The following is a 24,396-nucleotide window of genomic DNA, read 5'->3' as shown; positions in this document are numbered from 1 at the left end:
CTTCAGCTCCCCCAACAAAGCTGAGAAAAGTTTGCTGTAACTGCTTTGCTGTAAGCACCAACAATTTTGAGCACGATTTTGTGTTACGATGACTCGTAATAGACATTATTGCCTTAAAAATTCCAAATCAAAGTTTCCTCGCAGATTAATGTACATTGTAGAATATGTGTTTTGCTGGTTCTGCTCCACACGCTAAAATTTCTGATTATTTCTGCTCTATTGTTTGCAGTAAACACTAAGAAAAAAAACCATGGAAACCAAAGTTACGGCTGTTAGTGATGCTTGTGCCAAAAAGCTGTCACAGCCATGAGCCTGTTTCCATAGAAAACCACAGAGAACACCAAAACATCCAGTGCTGTCTGAGAGATGTTAAGCATCCATGGAAGCACAGGAAGCTTTTTATTTTTTTAAACAAAACTCCATAATTTCAGAATGACTCAACAGATCCTCCAGTTGAGTCTCTCATCCAATATATTTTTATAACCTTGGAAGCACTCTCATCAGATCAAAACAATAAATGGGCACCAACAGATCTGAAAGCCCTTCAGAAGAACCTCATGAGGAAAAAGGACTTTGAGCAGGAAATCCCAGCATGAAAACTGTGCTCTTGCTGGAGGTGAAAAATGCATTCCAGGCCTCAGTCAGACTGTCCTCAAAAACCCTTCCAACATGGAGTGAACACGCAGGGAAGATACGCTGACCGAGGGACTCTGATTCCATGCAGCTCAATTTGTACATTTTCGAGTCTGCTCTCTGTGGCTCATTCTGACAATCTTGAAAACAGTGGAGGAAGAAATACACTAACTTATGCTACATTTCCCCTGCAAAAAAAGCACGCTTCCTCCTTAAGGTGGAGGTTCATATAAAAGCATGACATGTTAAAGCCATCTGAATTTAGAAGGAAAACTTTCAGAAACACAAACACACACAAAAAATCCTGCTATTTCTGCAGGCACTTCCTCTTCTGAAGGGGAAGAACAAGAAAACAAGCAGAATCAGAACAGCCCCAGCAGCTGACTCACTGATAACCTCACTGATTTCCCTCCAGCCACGTGAGCATCCTTCCCTGAGCTCAAAGAGCGAAGCCTCCCTTCCACAGCATTATTTGACTCCAGCTGAAAAGCTCCAGCAAATGGCAAGCCTTTAACCCCTCCTGGGAACAATTCCTGTAATTAACCTCCAGCACTGCTAGGAAATTGTGTCATCTTTTAAAGAATCTGTGTAGCTTTGACTTTCAGTTACTAGAACTCATTATATTTTTGTTAGAAAGACCACAAATATTCAACTGCTATATAACTTTCCCATAGGCGTGGCTTTACACAAGGGGACTGAATCTTCTTGAACCCTCTTCTCTTGGACGTCCCTGAGTACAGTGAGCTCATGAGACCTGTTGCAGGTCTTGTTTTCCAAAAACAGAAGATTGCTGTGGCCTCCTCTGAACCCTCACACACTGCCTGAGGAGCTGCTGTAACTGGAGCTTATGGTCTAGGAGCTATGTGCACACAATCACTCCAACTTGGCTCTCTTCTTAAGAAGAGAAAACAAAAAATAATAAAAAAATCAATGCTTCCCACTACATCAAAGTTCAAATTGTGTCACCGATGTAACTGAACTCCACAATTCACTGTTAGTTTCCTACTGCATAATCACAGACAGCGACCTTGGTTTGTAGTGAAAAAGAACACACAAGATGATCCTTCCCTGCTCAGGACCCAACTAACAAAGGTCAGACCATGCTGCAGCACTGCCACCACTGCCAGGACTATGAATCCTTTGATGAATCCTTTGGGCAACTTAAGACAGTGGGCACATGAATACTGGAACACAGGGCTAGAGAGTGGAGGAGCTGTCAGGAGCAGCCCACACACTCCAGCCACGCTGTGGGACGTGCTCCTAAGCTCAGGGTTGAGCTGTGCCTTGCTGCCATGCAGCAGCACTGCTGTGTAGCAACGTGCCAACCACACCTGAGCCGCTTCTCTGAGAATTTCAAGTCTGTGCTGCTCGAGATGCTGTGCCTGCCTTCACCAGACCTTGAGTCTCTCTCCTAAGAAGAAACAAGAGCTATACTGGTAAAAAATAAATAAATCTTTTTTAAAGCATATATTGCTCAGCTGCGGTACCTTCAAAGATTTATGCGCTCGTTTCATTTTATTCCCGCACCTGATGTAACCTTAATAACTCTACAGGTTTTCCCTCATAAGACATATTTCTTCTCTTCGTGTTTAGAGACGCTCGTAGCCAGAGCCCCATGCTCATCACGGCACCGCAGCGGGGCCCACCCGGCCCGGGCGCACCCGGGGGAGGCGGCTGAGGGCGGGAACCCACACAACCGCCGCCCACTACAGCCCCGACCCGAGGCAGCACCCGCGGAGCCCGAGGGAACGACAAGGCTTTATTTCGGCCGCGAACTGCGTACACCCGAGCGGCCCCGCCCGCCTCTATGGCGCTCCGGAGGCTCAAAGTGCGCCGCGCGGCTCCTCCGCAGCGGGCGGGCCCGGGCCCAGCGGAGCTCACCTCCACTCACCTGGCGCCGACCCGGAAGCGGCAACGCCAGCCCCCACCCCCGCTGTCCGCTACTCAAACACTTCCCCGTCGCGACCGCCGGAGCGCCCGGAACTCCCCATACCGGACCCGCGCGCCGCCGGATTTCCTTCCCGGAACACCGCGCGCTGTGCCGGCAGGGGGCGCGAACGGCAGCAGCAGCGCAGCGCTGCCCGAGGGGCGGGGCGGGGCAGGGCGGGGCGAGGCCGCGTCCACGCAGCGTGTGTGCTGTGGTTAACGGCAATGCCGGGGCGGCAGTGAGAGCGCGTCTTTACTCGAGTGCCTAAAAAAGCAGCGTTCTGCGCTAGTCCTGCCCCGTGAGGGGCTGCTCACCGCGCTACTCCAGCGCTGTTTGACAAAGCGAGCCGGTGTCCCCGCTCCTTTGGGTTTAGGGCCTCTTTTCTCACCTTTCCCGCCCCCAAAACGCCGCCGGGCCGCGGTGGGGTCCCGCCGCCTGCTGCCCCGCTCGGCCGCCCTGGGCATATGGGACCCGGGCGCTGCGGCCGCACTTCCTCGTTGGGCGCTCCCGCCCCGCGCAGGTGCGGCCCTACGGGATCCGCGGGGCGGCTGGGAGCCGGCCGAGGCCGAGGATGGCGTACCGGGAGCTGCTGAGGCGCTGGCACCGGGCCGTGCTGGCAGCGGACGGCGGGGACTGGGACGCGGCTTTGGACGCGTTCTGCGGCATCGAGGATCCACCCGCCAGGATCTGCTTCAACGTGGGCTGCGTGCAGCTGCGGGCCGGGCGGCTGCGGGAGGCACTGCGGGTGAGGGCAGCGCGGGGTTGGCCGCGAGGGTTGGGGGGCTCTCCTGGCCTCGGGGTCTCCTGAGGGAAAGTGCCCCCAGGCGCTGCTGCCCGAGCTGAGGGTGCCGAAAGGCTGTCCCGGAATTCCACTGCTCGCTGGGAAGCGAGCCCAGGAGGGCTGGCATCGACAGCCTTCTCATCGCAGCTTCCAGCAGCCGCTCGTCACAGCTCTCTGTCTGCAGCCCGGCGGGATGTGGATGGATACTGTCAGGCAGCACAAGGCAGAGATCAGGCCGTGTTGGACGGGGCTGAGGCAGAGCTGCGGGATCCAAGCAGGGCTTTATCTGCGAGAGATGGTGGCCGAGAGCCTCCTAACAGCCCCAGTGAGTGGGCAGTGGTGGGGAGGATACAAGCTCGGCTATGTGTAGACCAATGAATGGTTGGTTATTTTATCTTCTTTTGTCACAGAAGAGCAGACTTAAAGCAAGCAGTGCTGGTTGAGCCACGGAGAGGCAGACGCCTCTGCCAAAGGGGCACAGGCACCCTGAGGTTCTGCAACACTTTCCCCACTGCAGTGCTCTCTCTGTGTGGCAGTGTAAGGAAGCCCAGAGGTTCAGGCTGCGTACCACCACATTGCAATAAGTGTAGCAACAGCTTCCTAGCACTCTGAAAGATTCTCAGGCTGTTTTGTCGCAGAGCAAGAAACCACTTTGAACTGTTGGCCACAAGCTGTTACCAGCTTTGCTGATACTCCACTGGAAAACTGGAGGCAGAAATATTGAACTGTAAGTGCAGCTTGTGAAGCCCTCCAGTTTCTCTCTTTACACACACATCACTGTAGACAGATTCAAACAGCCTGCTCTTAGATCAAGCTCTGCTCCAGGCAACAGGGCCTGCAGGTTGCAAGACATTGGATGGCAGGCAGGGCTCATTTGTTGCATTGTCTTTTTTCCCAAGGAGGGATAAAATGTTGAAGCTCAGCTCAGAGAGAGCCAAGACCTGAAAGAGGATTTGGAGCCATTTCCAGCCTGGATCACAGCCCCTCATTTCTCAGGAAGACAAGCTGTTCACAAGCCTAGGGGTGCCTTCTGCACCCAGCTGGGCGTGTGCGAGGCACTGATAGATGAGTCCTCACTCATCTCCAAGATGTCTGTTTTTCTCCTTAGGCATTTGATAAAACTCTTACGAAGGACAACTCCCTTGCCGTCGGCTACTTTCAGAGAGGGTTTGTTTACCTACAGTTGGAAATGTAAGTGATGTTCTTGCCTGTTCATTCTTTGGTTTTCTGCTTTTAGTACAACTTTATTCCTAAAACTCAATCTCCACTAATTTTAAGCATTTTATAAGTTACGGTTTGGCCTTGTAAACTGTGTAACAGGTCAGCAAGTCTCATCTCCCATTTACAGAGGAGAGCTGAGAAGATGCACAGCTTCAGAACCTCAGCAACGGCTAATATGTAGCATTATTGTCCATGCACACAGAGACAGAAGCCATTCCTGTATGCAATGCTGATGGAAAGTTATGTTGCCATTCAGGGAGTACATACAGGGAGTAGAAAATTATACTTGCACTGTCCCACATGTCTTCATATGTTACATGCAAGTCTGGCCTTTCCAAGCCTGCAGTCTGCCCCACTGGCTGACCCTCTCTGTCTAGTTGCTCTGAGCCTTTTCTTGCTCACTGATCTCAGAATTACTATCTTCACCTCTAGAAATGAGATGAGTGAGTAGTTACATGCTCTGTGCCACCACCAGCAGATCTATGCTGGTGGTGCCTCAGCCAGGGCTGGAACCTTTCCCTTCTGCCTCTTGTTTGGGTGACCATTGCACAGCCCTCCCTAAACCCTTCATTTCTCAGCCTGCATCCTCAGCTGGAACCTGTTTTGATTTCAGTTGCACAGCTGGTGTAAATTTAGACTAACTCTCTGCTTATCCTTAGGAGTGTCTCTAAATTTCTACTAAAGTGCTCTGCCTGTTTGTATATGATCACCACCAGCAGGGGTTTCCTAGCCCTTACCTCTTCCCTCAGATGTTGCCAGGGCAGAACTGCCAGCAACAAGCTGGGGAGGGAGCTGACAGCATTTGTAAACCTTTGTTCTTTACATTATCTTGTTCTCAAAAATGCAACTGTGCTTTGGGTATCAAAGCCTATTTTTTATCCCAAATAGTAAAACAGTGTAGAGAATCCCAGAGGAGAGACGCACCAGATTCATCTTGAAATAGCTACAAGGATAGGACGGAGAATTTTCTATGGTCACAAGATGACATATATCTCTGGTGCAGCTCTTCTCATGAAGGTTATTAGGCAGAGTACATGTGTTTGCTAGTTTATTCTTGAACTCTGTAAACGGAGACTTTAGCTTTTTTTTAGTCTCAGTTTCACCTGTCATTTCTGCATTGCAGGTATGAAGAAGCTCTCTCGGACTATCATATGGCTTTCAATCATCTAAGAAAAAATCCCTTCATCGATTACAAGCAGCTGGGGCTGAGGCACATTCTCTATGCATGGGAGGTAAGGGTTAATCTGTCTCTGTTGTCCCTCCCCCCTGCTGGAGGCATTCATCAGGTTTTCAACATAAGTAACCCAACAGCTTTTCAAGACCCTACCTTAGGACAGTAGAAAAATTGCTTTCACTCTTATGATTAAGTTTCTTTAAAAACAGTCATAAAACAATATCATCTTGTAAGAGTTTTAACAAATTACTCTAAGATGCAAAATTGTTTGGAGCAGATCCCCGTGAATTTCTTTGTTTTTGTTTTCGTTTTAATCTTGTTCATATTAATATATATGCAAGTTTTATCAGCTCTCAGCTCTAACAGTTGAAATAGATAAAGTATAGACAGTTAGGAACAAAATTTGTCCAGAATAAAGATTTTTTTTTTGAAGAAATGTTGTGCACAAAAGCCATTTTTTCAACTGTAGCAACTGATCTCAATCTTATCTCTGTGTCTTACCTTACTGGGCTGCAAGCAGCACATTGCTTCTGTAACCCTCTGTGCTGCAGCTGTTATGCTGTTTCATTAACCTGCTACATGCCATTAAAGTCTGAGGCAGAGCTAGCTATAAATAACTTTATAATACTTAATATTATATTTTTAATATTTAGATTGTTAAAAGACTCATAGAAACTGTGCATGCATTACTGGGAGGGTTCATTTTGCATTCCCAAATCCATGCACACAGACAGAGAAGCAGATATAGGAAAAAATATTTACTCCCTTCTGTGGGAGTGAGAAGTCATTGTTCAACTCAAGTCAAGCATGCCTCGGAACTTGTCATTCAGCCTCCTTTAATCTACATCATGTTGTACCTGGCAGGAAGAAGTTGTCTTTGGCACTGTGATACTTCCCAAGCCTTGTCGTTTTTAACAGTTTCAGTGCCATAGTTCTGCTTTATTTGAGTTCAAATGCACTTGGAAACAAAGGCTTCCTTTACAATGCATGGGGCTAAGGAGTGCCCAAATCCATCAGGAGGAAGATGGTACTCTTTCTGTGATGGGTATCCAATCCCTCACTCCACGTGAGCTGGACATTGCCAGGCTGTGTGCTCTCACTGTGCTGATGCTGGATTCAGAATCTGCATCCTGATTCATTTCTATCTCACTCGTAACAGCTACCTGCAGCTTGTTTTTCAAATTACACAAACAAAACCCTCCTACAGAGCTGCACCATCAGCTTTCCCCATGCATGGCCTCTCATGGCCTGCATCTGATCCTCCCAAGAGAGAGGAGATTTCAGTGTATGTTTTGAAAACACAGGCATTTTTTGCCTCTGGTGGAACTAGTACCTCTGAGCTGTCTTGTCTTCCCAAGGGGGAGTATCTCTGTAGTTCCCATAAATGTTCAGCATGATCATTTCACCTCAAAAGATCAATATTCTATTATGATGAAGGAGTAAAGGAAAAGCACCCTACTGCCTGCACCTCAGTTCCAAGTACTGTTCATGTCCAAGCATCAAAAAGCAACTTGCAAACTGATAACCATGTCACATGAGATAGTAAGGTATCTGAATGAGTGTTAGACCACTCTTCTGCCCTGTTGGACAGCAACTTTTCCATACTCGTGACAGTTGGTCAGTTAAAAGTGGGAAAGAACTCTCCACTTACTTAAGATTATAGACTGAGGCTTCCTGATGCCCTCACACTGCCACTTAGAATGTAGTTACGTTCTAATTCTGTGTTCTAAGGAATATACTTACATGCTGGGTAGCAAGCCACAGCTGCCAACCTGCACCCTCAGAGCCCACTGCAAAGTAATTTCAGTTAGGTTATTCCAAAGTGAAAGAGAATCAGAATAATTCTGATTCAAAGTATTGCCTAGTTTCACACAGAAAGAAACCCATACAGTTTTCCTTACTAGCCTTTTAGACATAGGAAGAGTAAGATGAAAACCTGTTTGGTAACAGTCTTCATCTGTTCTTCCCCATGCCTGTCCATGCTTCAAACAGAGCTGGCAGTGCTAGTTGAAAGTGCAGCTTTGATCTCTTTCAACTCTGATTATGAAATTTTCCCAGCTGTGCTCCTCACAGTGCCTTTCCTATAGTCAGCGGGGAGCAGGCTCTTGCTGCTGCAGTTTTCATGGTGGTTCAGTGCCAGGTCTCTGTTGCCTGGCTGAGCCCAGTGTAGCACTGTGTGTCTGCTCAGCTGCTGCCCTCTGAGCAGCAGAACAGCTCTGCTCCCTCCTTGCTGACCTCAGGTGCTGTACAGCACTGCTGCCGTGCAGTGCCGGCTGCAGCAGTGGCAGGAGGCCAGAGCCACCCTAGAAAAGGCCGTTGTGTGGAGACCTGAAGGAAGATCAGCAGTGCTGGCCCTGGCCCTTGAGCGAGTGCAGGTAAGACCGCCTCTGTGGGTTCCTTGGGGAGCACTCTGGGCTCAAGCTGATGAATCCAAGATAAAAACATGCAGTGTTTTATATCTTTGATTTTTCTGTCTATCCACTGGTTTGGCCACCTGATGACAGTCTAAGCAGTTTCCTTGTGATGCTTTACCAAGCTTCCGCTAATCTAGCACCTCTACCAGCACCAGGAGCTTCATAGCATAGAAACACCAGAGCTGTGAATAATGGGCTAACCTCTTGGGTTGAAGTCAGTACTTTCTAGTCCCTGCTATTCAGGAGCTCAGTTGTGTTCATACTTGAACTGTGAAACAAGTTGCCTCATGAAGTGTTTAAATGCAGATTTGGAGTGTCTCACTTTTCACAAAGCTGGCAGACTTCTTTGAATCCTTTTGCCTTGGTGATGGTTGGTAGTAGCTCAGACATTAATGATGATCATGTTTAGAGCTTAAGTAAAGTGCAAGAGTGTTTATAGGGATGATTCTACATAATAGTTTCCTGTTAAGACTCTTTTATGATCAGGAACAACTCTGATTTACTTTCTCTGGAGGGTTTGTTATTTTGTTGCCTCAGTACTTCCTTGTTTTGTTTGTCTCCTTTCTAAAGAGAAATTTAAATTTCACTTTATTAAATAATCTAATCAACTCTAGTGTATTTGTGCTTTATGCTATTGTATGATTTATGTTCACTACTTACATGCTCCTCAGCTGCTGCACAGACTGACTAAAAAAAATATCTGAAATCAACTAGGGAAACTTCTTAGAGATGTGTTTAACAAGCTTCACTCCACTGCCCTCCCTTCCCACCCCTCCTATGCTGACAGTCAGCCTTTGACTCAGTACTAGGCAGTGGCTGCTGGGCTTTTATTTTTCATGTGCTTGTTAAAACTTAGTGACCTTTATCAAGTTCACTGCTTTACTTTTTGCTCCAGTGTCTTCCTGGAGCTGATCTCTCTCGCACACAGAAGCTATATTTGCTTTTCACTGCTGCTGTGTTTCGTTTAATATTAACTGATGGCTTTTCCTTTATCTTCTTCCCACGCCCTAGAATCATCTGTTTCTAGAGCCTATGCAGGTTCCCCTTGGGGAATTTTTCAGACCACGAAAGAAGGAAGTTGAACAGCTGGATTCGAAAGATTTCCTGGGTAAACCCAAGGTAACAGGCATGTGATGATTAAGGTAAACAGCAAGTGGATTAACACCCCTCCTTCTGACATCTCCAGAGAGCATTATTGCTGGCCACTCCACCGGTCACTGCACTGCTGAAGACCCCGTGGCAGGACTCTGAGTCAGGGCATGTGGGACACACAAGCCAGAATCTGTTAGAATTGACATCTTGTCTATAAAAATTGCACATTGCTGCTAAAATCCTTCCCAATCTTAGTGACTTTACACTGAAGAAAAAAAAAACAACTACAACTGAGCAGGTGCTTACAAATCCCTGTGGTTATCATTTTGCTGACAACAACATTTTCAAAGGAGCACATTCTTCCTACTCATTACTGCATTCCCAGTGGATCAAACATGCACTTGGGAGAAAAATGCTTTGCTATGTACTTTAATGCAAACCATCACAGAGTTCTTCCAATCCCTTTCATGACCAGCACAGTCAGCAGAAGTGCCACAGGACAGGGGGCTCCTGCATGAACAAAGAAAGGGGAATATAATCCACTCACATACTTTTGAAGGGCTTTAGAGGAAAATATATGGACAAAAAAATGTTGATGCTGCGTTTTCCACTAAGTGCATGGCTCTGCCTTAAGCCTGACCACTTGGGATGTCAGAAGGAAGTGGGTCTGAGTGGAATTCTCACAGGAAGTTTGAGAGTTTCTTCATCCAGCCTTAAGTCATTACGTTTTCCTCCCACAGGTGATCTCATCCATCATTCCCAACGATGAGTACATTGGCTTCGAACCTCTCAGGCCACAGGTGAGCAGGACATTGCTGTGGAAAATGGAATGGAGCTGTCTTGGAGCTCCACGTAGGGCCTCAGATCTTAACACCATCAGGGTAGGAGCATGTTAATGAAAAAACAGTGCTGTTTCTGTCCTGTACCAGACCAGATCCAGAGGGCTTTCAGAGCCAGCTGGAGTGTTTTGGTATTGACTGGAAATAACTCAGCAGTATGAGTCTCCAGCCCTTGGATGATGCATTTTTTTTTTGATCTCTTTACTCTGTCCAAAGAGCAGTGGAGACTTTGCAGCACTCAACACACATTTGTAAATTTACTTTGTTAAATTTGTCAGCACAGGCATAGCTGGCACGCTTTGTGGTGTGAATGTCTTGGAGCCAGTGGTTTGTTACTCTGCTCATGATGGATAAAGAGGGAGAAGGAAAGTGGTTCGTCTTGGCAAAGTGTGGAGCAGCAGCCTTCTCTCTGGATGTTGCGGTGTGACAAATAGGGATTACAGAAAATACCATATGTGAAGCTCCCTTCTATTCATAGGGACAGTAAATAAGGTGGTAATGTTGTTATATAACACACTGTTATAAATATATGCTGTTGTCCACCCACAGAAGCAGGGCTTTTATGAACCCAGTGCTGATGCTCTGAGGTAAGTGTTCTACCCTGGTCTAACTCTTCTTTCACTATTTCTGTTCAAAAAGTCATGTTTTGATTTCCCATGTCTCTGCCTGAGGACTCCGTGTGATTCACACCCACCTGCTCCCAAGGGTGGAATGAATGCTGAATGCATAAAGGCTTGTGTGGCTGCAAGGAACACTGCACCTTGCTAGAGTGTGGCAGTTCTTGTACAGAGATATTGGGACAGTTTGTAGGAATTGGTTCACTGACCTTCGGACACAGGGAAAGATCATACTGTGCCTGGGAAATGGGAGCAGAGAGGGGCTGTAGGATCTGCCCGGGTCAGTGGCAGAGGATGCTCAGCTGCCCAGACCTGGTTCTTAGTGCAGAGCTCCCAAGTATTCCCTAACTGGTTCAAATAACACGAAAATCAGTTGTTTCGGTGATAATGTAGCAACAGAAATTCAAGGCTGAATTTAGTCACTGCTTTGATCTGGAAGATGTTTATCATCATTCCCATTCTTTCCAGGGACCGTGAATCAGGCTACTATCGAGTTCTGTCCCATTATTACCCTGAGGGCGTGGAGAAGTTGGCAGTGAAAGCCAGCAGCCTGGTCTTTGTGCTGGCAAGAGGAGCAGATGGCTGGGCTACAGCCATCCATGACGGGCAGGTAAAGAAAACAGAGGGCTTTCCAGCAAAGACCGCAGTCCTGCCTGCAAACAGGAGCTCACTGCAATCCTCTGAGTGTGTTCCCTGGGGGCCCACATATTGCACTGAGGAGCAGAGTTCAGGAGCTCATTTGCACAGAGCAGTTGCTAACTGCAGATGTGATGTCTGACACTTGGCTCTTCCCAGCTTCTTCTGTGGAGAGCACTTCTTAAAGTGCTCTCCACTTTGAGAACCTAAGAGAGAGCCTGGTCCTAAACTAGATAGAATCTCCAAGTGGATGGAATAGAAACAGGTAAATGTGACAACATGGAAAGTCTTTTGTTGACTGAAGCCACTGCTCATGTATGATTAAGTTCTTTGAAAGAGTCAGTGCACAGCTGGAATACAGTGAACCACTGAGTGCATTTACCTGCATTTAAATAAATAAATAAAAAGGTTCTTCACAACACTGTTAAAAATAACTTGATCTGGTTAAGCAAGAGAGACCATGATTTGAGGCCTGATAACAGATCAGAAGGAAAATAAAGGCTGGACTTAAGTTGTTTGATTGTTTTTAAGAAAAGGTGTCCTGACAGAATCTGTCCTTTAGCAGAGTCCTAAGATGGGTATAGTGACAGCAGTACAGTGTTTCTTAGGGCAGTAATGTTTCATGACAGTCAATCTGTTTAGCATGGCCTGAAGCATAGACCTGGAGCTACAGAAGGATCTGAACGTGCTTGTTTAGTCAGTAAAATGTCAGATGGAAATCAAAGAAAAGAGGAATTAAACACTGCACACACTGGAAAAAGAAAAGTGAGTGTAATTTCTCACTATGATCAGCTGGAATCAGTAGCTCAGTAGGAGAGATTGTTGGAAGGCACAAGGACAGTGCTGGGCTGCTATCCCTCAACATAGTTGTGGCTTCTCTTCCTAAGCATGTTTGAGGAGCAGGATGTTGGGCCTGGTGGGTGTTTGGTCTGCGACATCACAGCCACTCAATTGCTAACACTGCTTTGGGCAGAAAAAGATGCAAAAGAAAAAAACACTGGATGTTCTTCAGCAACTTCTGAGAACAAACTTTTTTTTCAGTGCTGCCCATTCCTGGGCCTGTTTGTACTGCAATAAGGTGACAAAGTAGTGGTGCTTTGTAAGAGCAGAAGCAGTGTAACTGGAGTAAACAGAAGGAGCTGGGTGGGGTGGAGCTCCCACAACAGCTCCTGTCTCAGGATTTTACTTTTTGTCCTGCAGAAGCTGCAGATACCAGCCTCTCTCCTGGAGCCTGCCTCAAAGGTGGATAAATGGGTGAGCTAACGGCCTTGCAATCCAGGGGAAGAAAAAGGGACTGAGAAATATACATTCAGATTTTTATTTGTAAGACTGTTGCAGGATGGAATGTAGCATAAGGCAATCACAGTGTCTGAGCTCACACACCTCGAGCAAGGACTGACTGCTCTTGAACAACAGAATGGTTAAGAGCAGGAAAAATGCTTGTTAGTTCCTAAACATCTGATCTCTGTATGGCAGAGTGTAGATGTATACCCAGGCCAACACAGTGTCGCAACACAGACTGATCTAGGTGTCATTATCTCTTATTTAGTGGGGCTGATGGAGCAGACAGATGCGAGCAGCTGCCACAGCTCTTACGACCAACTGTCACATTATTGTCACAGTGATGGATCTGAGGGCAGGTGGCATGTGATGGGCCAGGCTGCTCCCTACAGCCACCAGACTTGGTAGAAGCAAGTGAGGTGTGCTTATGTGTTCTAGTTTGCCAGTACAGAGTGGAGAAATCTGCAGTGGGACAGAAATATTTCAGACACAGCGCAGCTTTATTCCTGGAGGCCATGAGCCTCAATCAACTCAGAGAAATCTTCCTCCATGTCCCCAGTAGGCATCTCCACACATGATGCCAGTCCTTCTCCAGTCTGAACCCAATGCTGCAAGGTGTGACACAGGCACTAGTTCCCCACCAGTGATTTTTGTTTTAATGCTGCTATGATTCTTCCCCTCCAATTGAATCCCTGTCCATAACGCTTGCTTGAGCGTTTGCTTCATCAACTTTTCTCGCTGGGGAAATGTATAACCCATTGCAGCCTCTGACCTGAACACGGGCCTTGCCCGCTCTCTGGTGCCTTCTGCTCACTCCACGTTGTTCTGCTGCAGAAGATCAGCGATGGGATTCCTCTCCCTCCTGCCCAGGTGCCTCCCAGCCGGCTCCATGGGAAGCAGACACCAGGTACTCCCACGGGCCCAGGTCCTCAGTGGGTGTTTTGTGAAGCTGCTGTGCCCAGAGCTCCCTGCTTTCGGGGTGCGTGGGGAGGCTGCTGCCCACTGAAGTAGTGGCTGTGTGCTGGTGGGTTGCAGAAGAGCTGTGTGGGACCTCTGCTGACTGCAGGCGCTGTTTTTGTGCTCTCGTTCTGCAGAGTCTCCCAGGGGAGGAAATGTTTCTGCAAATGAGTCTGATTCCCAAGTGGATTTTGAGGTAAGGTATTTAACAAACTGAAGCTGACACAGCTTTAGGAAATGAAGGATATTAGGGGGTCAGATGATGGCCAGGTGCTTCAAAATTCCTGAGCTGCTCCAAAATCACTGGGAAAAAAAGCCCTCTGTCCATCCTGCCTTTCTACAGAGACCTCATGGGGCCTTTCTCCATCAGTCCTGATCTCATGACCCTACAGCTCTGTGAGGCAGCCCCAAAGTTGAGGTTTACCAGGGCAGAGCTATTTTGCCATTCTTCAAAGAGCCAAAAGCCCCAGGCAGAGTGTTTGCAGCCCATTTTGCAAGAGAGAGCAGCCTTTAAACTACCTGCTGTCCCTTGTTCCCTCCTCCTTTGTAACATCTTCTGTCCTTGTCAGTTTGCTTATGACAATAGCTCAGACACTCATCCTTGCCTTCTTGTGGGGTAATGTCCTCCAGTGCAGCTCTGTGTCATTGCCAGCTAATGTGTGGTGGAACTGGAACTGCTTTTGTGTCCAGCTGGGGTCAGCACCCCTCTAGTAGTGCCAGCTGCAGATCAGCTCTGATGCTTTTCTTTGCCGCCCATGTCTGCAGGGATTTGGAGCTGTACTTCAGACAGAAGGCAGCAGGACCTGTGCCTTAGCTGCACCTCTCCAGCTGTGTGGAGGACCCGGGGCTCGGCTCATATAGATTTGCATTTAGAGGTTGTTTTTTTGTTGTTTTTTTTTTTTAACTGAGACAGAAACAAGCTTCCCGGGTCACGACAGGAACATTTGTTCATAGGTTTTGAACGCACATTTTTCCCCCCCTAAAATTCAAACCTTCATTTTGATGCTTCACCATCACTATGGCAGCACTGAGGCAAGGTCCTTCGTCTGCCAGCTCTCACGACAGGAGTTCCCCGAATAACCAGGCTGCCTGTGTTGCCACATCTCTCTGCAGATCCCACTCACCCACAGAGAAGCTTCATCCAGCACGGACAGACCGGCTGTGCTGCGAGCGCGCTGCGAGTGCGCGCTGGTGGTGAGGGCGGGCGAGGTGCCCTCGGTGCCAGCACTGCGGGCGCTGCTCCGGGAGCGCTTTGGCCAGCAGGCAGAGCGCGGGAGGCTGAGGTACGGTGTCCTCCAGCACTCATTGTGCGTGCTGTCCACGCAGGGTTTGGCAGCAGTGATTTCCCTGAGGACACGGGCACCTGTCTGGCTGCGTCTGGTCTCCGGGGCCAAAGCAGTCTATCGGGTGTTGGGGATCAGCGTGTGATCCTCAGACTTTGGAGACCTGGAGGATCTTTCCAAGGAAACTGTGCCGCTGTCAAGAAAAGAGGGAAACACTTTGTACAGATGCAGCTGCTGTGTATTGATTTTTCTTTTGCCCAACCTTAAAGACACACTAGGATCAATACAGAGCAATCTGGGAGACAAGTGTGAGTTAGTCCTGGGGTGGGTCTCCCTGACCGTGACACCCCTGGGGGCTCACAGACATGAGGGATTCAGACCTACCCTTCAAGTAAGTGTCTGAGGAAGCAAGACCCTTCCCAAGAGTGCCATGTGTGCCCACTGGGTGTGCAAGGTGGCCCCTTGTCATTGCATAAGATGACAAGCTTGGAGTTGATTTACAAAGAGAGCTTTGCAGACTGAAGATTGTAGAGGACTAAAATTGGCTAAGTGTTTGTCTTCAGATCATATGATTTGAGTCATGTTAATGAACCCTTACAGCTACAGGCATTTGGATGGCAAAGAACTGGGTGCAGTTTCAGGAGAGGAAGATCTAGGGAAGATGTGGCAGCAGCTGACAGATGGCAGGATCACACTCTGCTGCCAGGTACGTGGGCTGTGACAAGCATCTCTGCTGTGCTGGGCTCTAATCTGGTCTCTGCTTTTCCTTGCAACCTTCATGCTGATTTTCTGCTGTAGGACTCGGACTCCTCCTCAGGCAGACCCATCCTCTACCGGATGCTGGCTCAGCACTCATACACTGCACAGGGACCAGGGGACCTGGAGTTCAGCAAGGGGGATGTGCTGGATGTTCTGTCTGAAGGTACCTCTCCAGTCCTGTCTGCAGCTATCCAGGGCCAGGCTTTCAGAGTAGAGTGTGACAGAGGAGTGGATTGCTTCTCCAGTGCTGTTTCAAGTTTGTGACAACAGGGAGTGCAGACTTGCACTGGGTTTTGCTCAGAGTTAAATTTGAGCCATGAAAACTTTCACTAACCTTGCTCCTATGAGCCAGAGCTTATCATGATTCCTTTTGTTTTCCCAGTGAATGAGGACTGGCTCGAAGGACACTGCAATGGCAAGACTGGTATCTTCCCTAAATGCTTTGCAACCCAGACCAGTTGTGCTGCCTTCCCGTAGGGAACAGAAGCCTTCTGCCTGACCACATGAGGAGCCCACTGCCATTGCTCCCATCTGCCAGGGGTAGGAGACACCAGTACCAGCTCATCTGGCCACAGCTGGCCCAGGCAGGAGCTCAACCTGAACAGATGTCCTGCACCAACAGGATTTGTTGGTGCAAACAAGCATTTCCTGCAGCCTGTTCCCAGACCTGACATTTTTAGCTGTGGTTCCACTGCCAAAGACATTCCTGTACAGGGCAGAGAGAGGAGGGAGGGGTCTGGTGTTTGGCTACAGGAAATGTCTGTGTGCCAGACCACAGCAGCTCAGATTGCAGGGTGGGAAACGGTTCCTGTGGACAGAGGAGTTCATTCCCTCTCATGCTATCTTCAAACAATGAATACCCCGTGGATCTGCCAGAGCCGAAGGACTCTGATCCTTTCTCAGCCCAGATGCCTTTGGTTCTTTTCTGAAGCCCTTAAACAGTCCTGCCTGGATTTTCCTGCTTCTTGCTGTGTGGACAGGGGTCTTGCAGCAAAGAGGGGCAGCTGTGGAGACATCCCTTCTCACACCAGCCCTGGGTCTGGCAGAGGTCTGGAGGGCCAGGGCAGAGGGCAGTTGGGCACTGCAGTGCTGGTCTGGTGGCTGGAGCTGGAAGGACTGTGTGGTTCCTGCAACTGAGCTGTGCTGGGCTCTGCTGATGTAGACAAAACACTCAAGTGCCTGGAGCTGGAGCCTGCTATGGATTTAGTGTCTGACAAAGCTGGAGTATATAACTTGAATATAAAATAAACGCTGAGCTGAGTTGGCAGCTCTTGAATCAAGTTCCAATTGTATTTTTCTGCTGAGATATGCCAGTAAATATCTTAAAGACAGCTGACAGTCTGTCCTTGGAAAGATATTCTGTCACATACGACAGAAATCTTGCACATCTTGTACAAGGCAGGATACAGAAAATGTCAGTCCTCAGAGCGTCGGTGGCCACCACTGCTCTCCAGCGCCCATTGCCTTTCACGGCTGCAGATGGGAGAAGCCAACCCAGCAGGAGTGAAAGTGTCAAGGGATGGAAACTCTGCTAGGCTGGTTAGCAACCTTTGCATTTGAAAAACAAAATAGGGTTTTATTTCTAGTTTGAATTTATATGGCCGCCACATCTCAGTTTGGCCTTTGTCAGCCAGATGTAAGAGGTTTCTGGCATCTTTTCCTCGTGGAGGTTTGTAGGGAGCTCAGAATGCCTTTGATGTCTTTACAGAGGTGGTTTAAGAAGACTTCATGAGCAGTGGAGGTGGGGCTGAATGCCTTCTTCCCTCTCTTGCTTCCACCTTTTCTTGCACCACTTCCCCTGCCTGGTTTAGAAGGCAGAGTGACCCTAGGCTTGATACCTGGAGCTACTTGGACTTCCAGAAACACTGGAGGAGAATTGCCACCAGGCCTGCAGCTGTGGCCAACACAATGAAGGAGATGGCACCTGCCCACAGACTGGGCTGCTGCCCCTTGACGAGTTCCAGAGGTTCTGTGGGGATCGTGTTGGTGAGGTTCAGCATGAAGCCCAGCGTCCAGCCAATGTCTGTGTTTCCTGCCTGAGGTGACAGAGCACAGGAAATCATCAGAAAGTGCCTCTCCCAGGCACTGGTGGCTTTGGCACAAGGGACTGTGGCAAACCTGGTCCTACTAGTGCCAGTTACACAGACAGCTTTGCTCTCCCCTTTCCTAAGGGCTTAAAGGGCAACTGCTGTTTTGCAGATGTGCCTCTGACCTGTGTCTTCCCACCCTTAGAATCCTTCAAATTTGATCACATTCTGGTTCATGTGGCTTATGGGGCCACCATCACTTCCCCAATGCTTGTGTGAGTTCTGCCCAACATCAGTGATCAAAGTGGGCGAATCTTGTTCTGCACTTCTCTCACCCCCCCCCTAAAATTAGTTTGTTTGCACTGTAGTACATAAGAGATGGGTTAAGAGGTTTGGGGACAGGCAGGACTGAAGCTGTACTGGATCCCCAGGTGACAGACACGCTGCAAGGACACGTCTCTGGTGCAGGAGATTCCAGGGATGCTGCTCCTGAATGTGTCTTTGAGCCAGGGCAAGGATGTGGCCACAGCTGCCTGCCTGCTCCCACTGCCCCACGGGGCTTTTTTTTTTTACCTTCTGTCTGAAGTGGATGCTGCTCCACGTGTGCTCATCAAACTTATAGCCATCAACCAGCAGTGTCAAGATGTAAAGTCCCGCCAAGCAGTATGTGTGTAGGTGCTCCTTATTCTGCGGGAAGGTCTCTGCCAGCTTCAGAGCCATTGGGGGACATGGTATAATGAGGAACAAAACCCTCCCTGGCCCAGAGAACAGCAGAGCATGTGCTTTCTGGGCAGGGATTTGGGGTAGGACAGGCAGAGGGCTCCTTGCCCTTTGCAAGGCTCTCACCTCGGCCCAGCTCTTGTTGCAGAAGTCCCAGACTGTGGCATTGGTGTGGCTTAGAGACTGCTGGCTGGTCAGGTTCAGGAAGGAGAAGGTGTAGTAGAACCCAGCAAAGGCCTGGGGAAGAAGGGGTGAGGCCAGCTCATACTTGCTCTTTGTGCACAAGAGCTTCCCATTTCCCTCAGAGTGGGGGTTGGGACAATGCAGAAGGCAGAATCCACCTGCCAGCTCAGGGGCAGCAGAGGTTTGTACACAGGACCAGCTTTGGAGTCCCCTCTCTTGTTTCCCCTCTCACAACCAACAGTAGAGAAGGATTCCACCCTCCATCCTCCCCACACCACCACCACCGCCCCACGGTCGGAGGCTCCTTACAAAGAACTGTCCCCGCACGGGCGGCTGATAGACCCCGTTGAACCCACACGTCCTGTTGGCCCCACAGGTGAAGTTGAAGAGCTTCAGGATGGCAGTGTGGCACGCTGCTGGGTTCCCTGTCCCATTTACCATCAGGACCTGTGCAGGGCTGGGAGTGCTCGGAGTGGGGACACAGGGACTGTTGTAGAGCTCTGCTGTGGTGATGTTCTCCTGGTATCCCCTGGGGTAGCAGGGGTGTGATATCTGCTGGGGGTCTGGACTGTCCTGTTGAGAGAGAGGGAGCCATTACCAGTGCGTGATGTGGGATGCCAGTGAGACCCTACCCTGCATTTATACCCACCCAGAAAGCAGGATCTAGACCCCAGGAGGATTTGAGAAGCAGGATCCAACCTTTGAGTGACTTTAACCTGCCCATGCATTTTGCTGCTGAGCAGGGCTGGGGTGCTGGTGCCACTGCCTCCCTGTAAGGCTGGCATCTCTTTCATGGGCAATGCCTCTCTGCCTGTGTGGAGAGGTTGTTCTTGATATCTGGTTTGTCCCCCCCACATCTTGCAGGCTTTAACACAGAAAGGACTGAAGGTGCATTCTATCTGCACACTCTTCAACAATCTCCATCTCTGATGGCACTGGGCATCTCACCTCCCCATCTGAGCTGAGATGGGAGAGCACTGGCTGTTGGTGGAGCAGTGTGCAGGAGAAGGGTGTTTGGAACCCTCACTTAGAGAAAAAAAACAAAGGGACAAGTGAATATAACTCCCATTAACAGCTATAATCTCTGCACTGAGCTGTGTGCAGTCTCAGCTCCCCACCCAACCTGCTCTCTTACATAGGGACACACAGTTTGGAGACTCGACAGTCCTGGCCAGGAGGTGCCAGATCACACCTGTGGCTGAATGGACTTCATGTCCTCTGCCAACTGCATGCTGCAGCTACTGCCCAGGGAAGGACCTGCTGGCCTTTTAAACCACTTGAGATGCAATTAAGCCTATACCTGGAATCAACCAGGCAAGGACATACTTCATTTCCATCTCTGTGAGAACAGGAAAGAACACAAAGATACAGCTGGGCTTGGGATATGGCAAAAAGTGCTGTTCTGTGACAAAATCTGTGGAGAAGACAGCCCTGCAGGACACCACCACCACCTTCCACCCAGATGATACAATTTTTTCGTCCAGTACATAAAATATAAGCCTTTCTCGGGTTCTTGAATTTGTGAAACATCCCAGTTCCCTAAGACTTTTTCTACAGACGTACAAATCTTCTGGAAGACATTTTTCATGGCAATGGTTGAGCAGATTCTGCTGCCCAGTGTCTGCAGTACCTGACGGAGAGCTGCCATCAGCCTCTTCAAGGCCTGCGTCTGCCCGTAGCACAGGTAGCTGTGGGTGTAGAGCGAGTAGTTGGTGCCATACAGCCTGAAGAGGACAGATGTGTTTTTGTCTTCAATGGCGACTCCAGGCTGGAAGGTTATTTGTGTTGAGGCACCTCCAAGGTCCAGAGCTCCCAGAACTTCAGTGTTTTGTGGATGTTCCCATTTTTCTGAAAAGGAAAACTGGCCCCATAAGGCAGTCAGTGTTAGTCCATCCCTTCCCTAAAGGCTCTGTGATCTCAAAAGCCCCTGGGCCTTCCACATCCTGTGTCCCCATTTAACACCTTGCTGCTCATGTCCTCCTCAACCCACGTAGATCTCTGTGAGGTTTGGGTCATTGGCTGTTGCACACCAGCTCGGATCCAGGGACTTTGAGGAGGAGAAGTGTAATGTTGTTCTGGAGTCTGATACTGCTGCATCTCTGTACACCAAAATCAACCCATATGGAAATGGAGAGCACGGGACCAGGATGAGTCGGACACAAAGATCCTCCTGCCCTCGACTCGCTTAATCACACCTGTAGAGTCTAAGGTGCAGTTTGCAACAACAGGCTTCATTTGTTTGGGTGACTATCACTCTAAAATGACATTTTACTCTCCTGTGGGAATGAAGAAATCTGGTCTTTACTCAGACAGGAAGATGCATATCCCCAGCCCCCCATGCCCTCTCCTCTGGCCTGCACCTTGATAAGTGTCTCCAGCAGGTAGTTGACGGTGATCCAGCCAAAGGCACCCTCCTCATTCCCAGTGAGGATCTGAGCTCCACGGAAGTCCACAGGGTACTCACGAATGGCCTTGGTGACCTCAGTAAAGACCTGCTCAGCTTTTGTGCTGTTCTGCTCCCTGCAGAAGCAGATAAATCCCATGTGGTAGAAGAGGCAATTGCTGGGGAGCTTTCAGAGCAGGCTAACAGTAAAAGGCTGTGACCTGCAAAGGAGTGGGACTACACAGTGACAGTATATACCCTATCCATCTATTGCTTTTCATTAGATAAAGAGGGATTATAAGAAAGATGGAGAAAGATGTTTTACTAGAACCTGTAGTGACAGGATAAGGAACAATGGTTTTAAACTGAAAGAGAGGAGATTCAGATTGGATAAAAGGAAATTTTTCACAATTAGAGTGGTGAGGCACTGTAACAGGCTGCTCAGAACTGTGGATGCCCTATCCTTGAAACGTTCAAGATCAGGCTGGATGAGGCCCTGGGCAGTCTGATCTGGCAGGAGGTGTCTGTGCCCATTGCAAGGGGTTGGAACTGAATGGCCTTTACTGTTCCTGCCAACTCATGCTGTTCTATGATTCAAAGATCTATAAGGTCCCTTCCAACCCAAACCATTCTGTGATTTCAAGTCAAGCAATGGAGGTCATTCCTCCTCCAGGGCACTGCCAGGCTGGCACCAGTGTAGGCTGTGGGGTTTTCCATGGCACAGTGAGCTGGCTATGTTGGGCAACCCCAATGGACTACAGAAATGGTTGCTCTGCCCGTTGCCATGGTCTGCCTGAGAAGCAGCTCCCTGTCCCCAATCCCAGCCCCATACCTCTTCTAAGATGCTAAAATGTATAGTGTGGCAGTGCCCGTACCTCAGCAGCCGCATGCCCGCTGTGGCTCCCAGGTAGGTGGGTGTCTCTCTCTGCTGTTCAACAGGGATGACTGTCATGGCCTTGTCCAGGCAGGGCTTCAGGCTGGCTCCAGCCCCTGCGGGGTCATCTGCGTAGCTGGAGATGCCAGATCCTGCAACAGAGCACACTGTGACGGAGCCAGCCCAGGAGGGGCAGAACAGGATAACAGGGGACATGTCCACCCTGACAGCCAGGAAGACTCCATAGGTGTCCCCAGAAGGGCAAAGCTCAGAGCTGGCTTGCCTGGAGGTGGCATGTGCATGCTGCAGGAGCAGACATGCTCTCCAAGGAGTGGGGAGCTGCTGTGATGCTGTGTGGTTAATCCCAGTCTCACAGCAGTAAGTTGAGCATAGTTCCTCACTTCCCCAGCGAAGGGAGATTCTCTCATTTGTCCTTCTGAGAGGATGTGTGGAGCTGATACATACACAGAGGTACTCTCCATGTAGCTCAGCTCAAACACGCTTTTATTTTTGTAGGCTAGTGCTAGATCTGAGCTCCCAGCGTAGTCCTGCATGGGGTGGGAACAGCCAGTATCACTATTTATTTACCTTTCCCCCAAGCTCTGCACTCCAGCACTGCCACTATCCTGAGTGCCCTTTCACTTACCCTTTGCCCTCCACCAGACATCTGCTTTGGAGCACAGTTAACCAGTAACTGCCGCACTGCAGCTGCAGAGCCTTGATTTGTCATCAGGGCAGGCTCTACAATCTCCCACCCCTTGCCCAGGCACTCTGCCCTAGGACAGTGGCCTTTGTCAGTGCTGTTTAACTGACTGCCCAGAACAGCCACCAGCCCCGGTGTCCCTAGGCTGAGCAGAGGGTGGGGAGAGGGACAGACACATCCCAGTGCTCTCACCATTCACAGTGCAGGACTCCACCTGGGAGACGATGCCCGTGCCGTTCTCCTTGCCTGCAGGCCACTGGTAGACGTAGAGCGCCGTGTGCGTGGAGCCGGCATCGAACACCAGGCCGTACTGCGGGGACAGGACGATGGGGCGCAGGCTGACAGGGACTGCAGAGCAGATTTAGCTGTCTGCAGAGCTAGGAGAGCTCCAGATGAGTGGGCAGAGCTCCCAGCATGCAGGGAGTGGCTCATATGACCAAGCCAAGAGTGTCAGCGGAGCACGGAAAGCGTGACACTGCAGTCACCAGCTGTACTGGGGCCAAGGCTCTTTGTGAGCTAGTGGGGAAGTTCCCTTGGTTCTCTGCAGTGAAAAGGCTGTATGTGCTGTAAGCAAGAAAACTGTGACAGATGCACTTGACGTGCCAGCCTGCACGACATTTTGTCCCCATTTTGGTGAATAACAGCACATCCTGCCTAAAGCTGGGGAAAATCTCAGAACAGGGGTTAGCCAACACCCAAGCAAGAGAAGGTAGATGCGTTTCTGCCATAGACTTTACCTTAGTACCAGGAGGCAGAAACACATTCTTCACATTTACAACAGTCAGTATGAGGGCGATGATGCTGAAGACACAGGTGGCTGCCAGGAGTCCTGCGATGGCTTTGGCCTTGTACTCCATTCCTCTTCCAACCTGCAAAAACACCCCAGCCCCAGCTTAGCACTCTTGTATTTGCAAACCCAGATTTGAAATGCAAATCTCATGGATGGAGATGGGACCTGTCAAGACAGACCTCCTCCGGTGCCCGAAAAAAGGGCTTGAAGCCATTTTTGGAATCACAGTCACAGAAGCACAGCATGGCTGCTTCTGGAAGGGACCCTTGGGTCCATGTGGTCCAGCCCCTGCTCAAGCAGGGACACGCAGAGCAGGGCCATGTCCTGGCAGGTTAGCACTGGGACAGACCTCTTTGGGTCCAGCTGCTCACACGGAATCACAGAATCACAGGACAGTCCAGGCTGAAGGGACCTTGAAAGACCATCAAACCCGATTTCTCATGGGAAGCCTAAACGAGGCTGCCTGTCCAATTGCATCTTGAAAACCTCCAGTGATGGGGAATTTAAACATCTGTTGCTCAACAGTATCAGACTACAGCATCTCTATCCATTAATCTCCTGCCTGGTCTTGCTCCACTCAGCTGGTCTTGCTCCACTCAGCTGGCCAGAGCTCAACTCCCAGCATCATTGTCCCTGAGGCATCAGCAACAAATTGCAGAGGAGCAAAGCCAGGGACCTGGTCCTTTTCAGCCCTACAGCACAGAGCAGCTGACACATCCTCACGCTCAGCACCCCATGTCTGCTCCAGATGTGCTTTTCTACGCATACAGTTCTCCCTCCTCCTCCTGCACCACTCTGCTCTGCATGACTGCACTGTGACCACAGGCAGCAAGCCTGACCTCGTACAGCCCAGCCTGCATGGCACTGGGCTGCAGCTGAGCAGCAGATGATCTGAGAGTCCCGGACACAGCCTAGAGAAATGATTCTAACACAGACACTGCCATGGGGTGCACCCTGGGGAGCTCACTTGGCTTTTCAGTTCTCCCAGGAGTGCATAGAAAATACCCTTATCTTGTAGCCAGGCCGGGTCAGCAGTTTAGTAGGGGAGGGAAGACCTTTGGCAAAGTCACAGCAGATGGCAATTCCTGTTTCAGAGTCAATA

General features: G+C 49.5%; 2 protein-coding genes across 6 annotated transcripts; one reads left to right on the top strand and one right to left on the bottom strand.

Annotated features, from left to right (window-relative positions):
• Positions 1 to 3,106: 3,106 nt before the first annotated feature.
• On the top strand, positions 3,107 to 16,230 carry NOXA1 (NADPH oxidase activator 1). Of its 5 annotated transcripts, XM_065737709.1 has the most exons (15): positions 3,107 to 3,305; positions 4,450 to 4,532; positions 5,686 to 5,794; positions 7,977 to 8,111; positions 9,162 to 9,269; positions 9,983 to 10,042; positions 10,631 to 10,668; positions 11,167 to 11,308; positions 12,535 to 12,588; positions 13,450 to 13,522; positions 13,710 to 13,768; positions 14,686 to 14,855; positions 15,456 to 15,561; positions 15,654 to 15,777; positions 15,997 to 16,230. In XM_065737709.1, exons 1-15 carry the CDS (start codon positions 3,132 to 3,134, stop codon positions 16,089 to 16,091), a joined length of 1,530 nt encoding a protein of 509 aa, XP_065593781.1. In that variant the 5' UTR covers positions 3,107 to 3,131; the 3' UTR covers positions 16,092 to 16,230. The 5 variants fall into 5 exon arrangements, with proteins under 5 accessions (XP_065593781.1, XP_065593782.1, XP_065593783.1 ...); XM_065737710.1 differs by lacking the exon at positions 7,977 to 8,111; XM_065737711.1 differs by lacking the exon at positions 15,654 to 15,777 and having other exon boundaries at positions 15,997 to 16,084.
• An 880-nt stretch (positions 16,231 to 17,110) lies between these two features.
• On the bottom strand, positions 17,111 to 23,472 carry ENTPD8 (ectonucleoside triphosphate diphosphohydrolase 8). Its single transcript, XM_065737708.1, has 9 exons — positions 23,242 to 23,472; positions 22,697 to 22,814; positions 21,803 to 21,953; positions 20,905 to 21,064; positions 20,175 to 20,405; positions 18,854 to 19,117; positions 18,488 to 18,598; positions 18,215 to 18,349; positions 17,111 to 17,650 (listed from the first exon to the last, which is right to left on the bottom strand). The coding sequence occupies exons 1-9, from the start codon at positions 23,359 to 23,361 to the stop codon at positions 17,459 to 17,461; spliced, it is 1,482 nt and encodes a 493-aa protein (XP_065593780.1). The 5' UTR covers positions 23,362 to 23,472; the 3' UTR covers positions 17,111 to 17,458.
• Positions 23,473 to 24,396: the final 924 nt, after the last annotated feature.

Source organism: Cyrtonyx montezumae, unplaced genomic scaffold (assembly GCF_038088225.1).
Source record: "Cyrtonyx montezumae isolate F1298 unplaced genomic scaffold, pur_monq_1.0 scaffold_20, whole genome shotgun sequence".
In the NCBI taxonomy this organism is placed as follows: Eukaryota; Metazoa; Chordata; class Aves; order Galliformes; family Odontophoridae; genus Cyrtonyx; species Cyrtonyx montezumae.
Note: the sequence above shows the minus strand (reverse complement) of the source record. Positions and strands in the feature narration are given on the sequence as shown.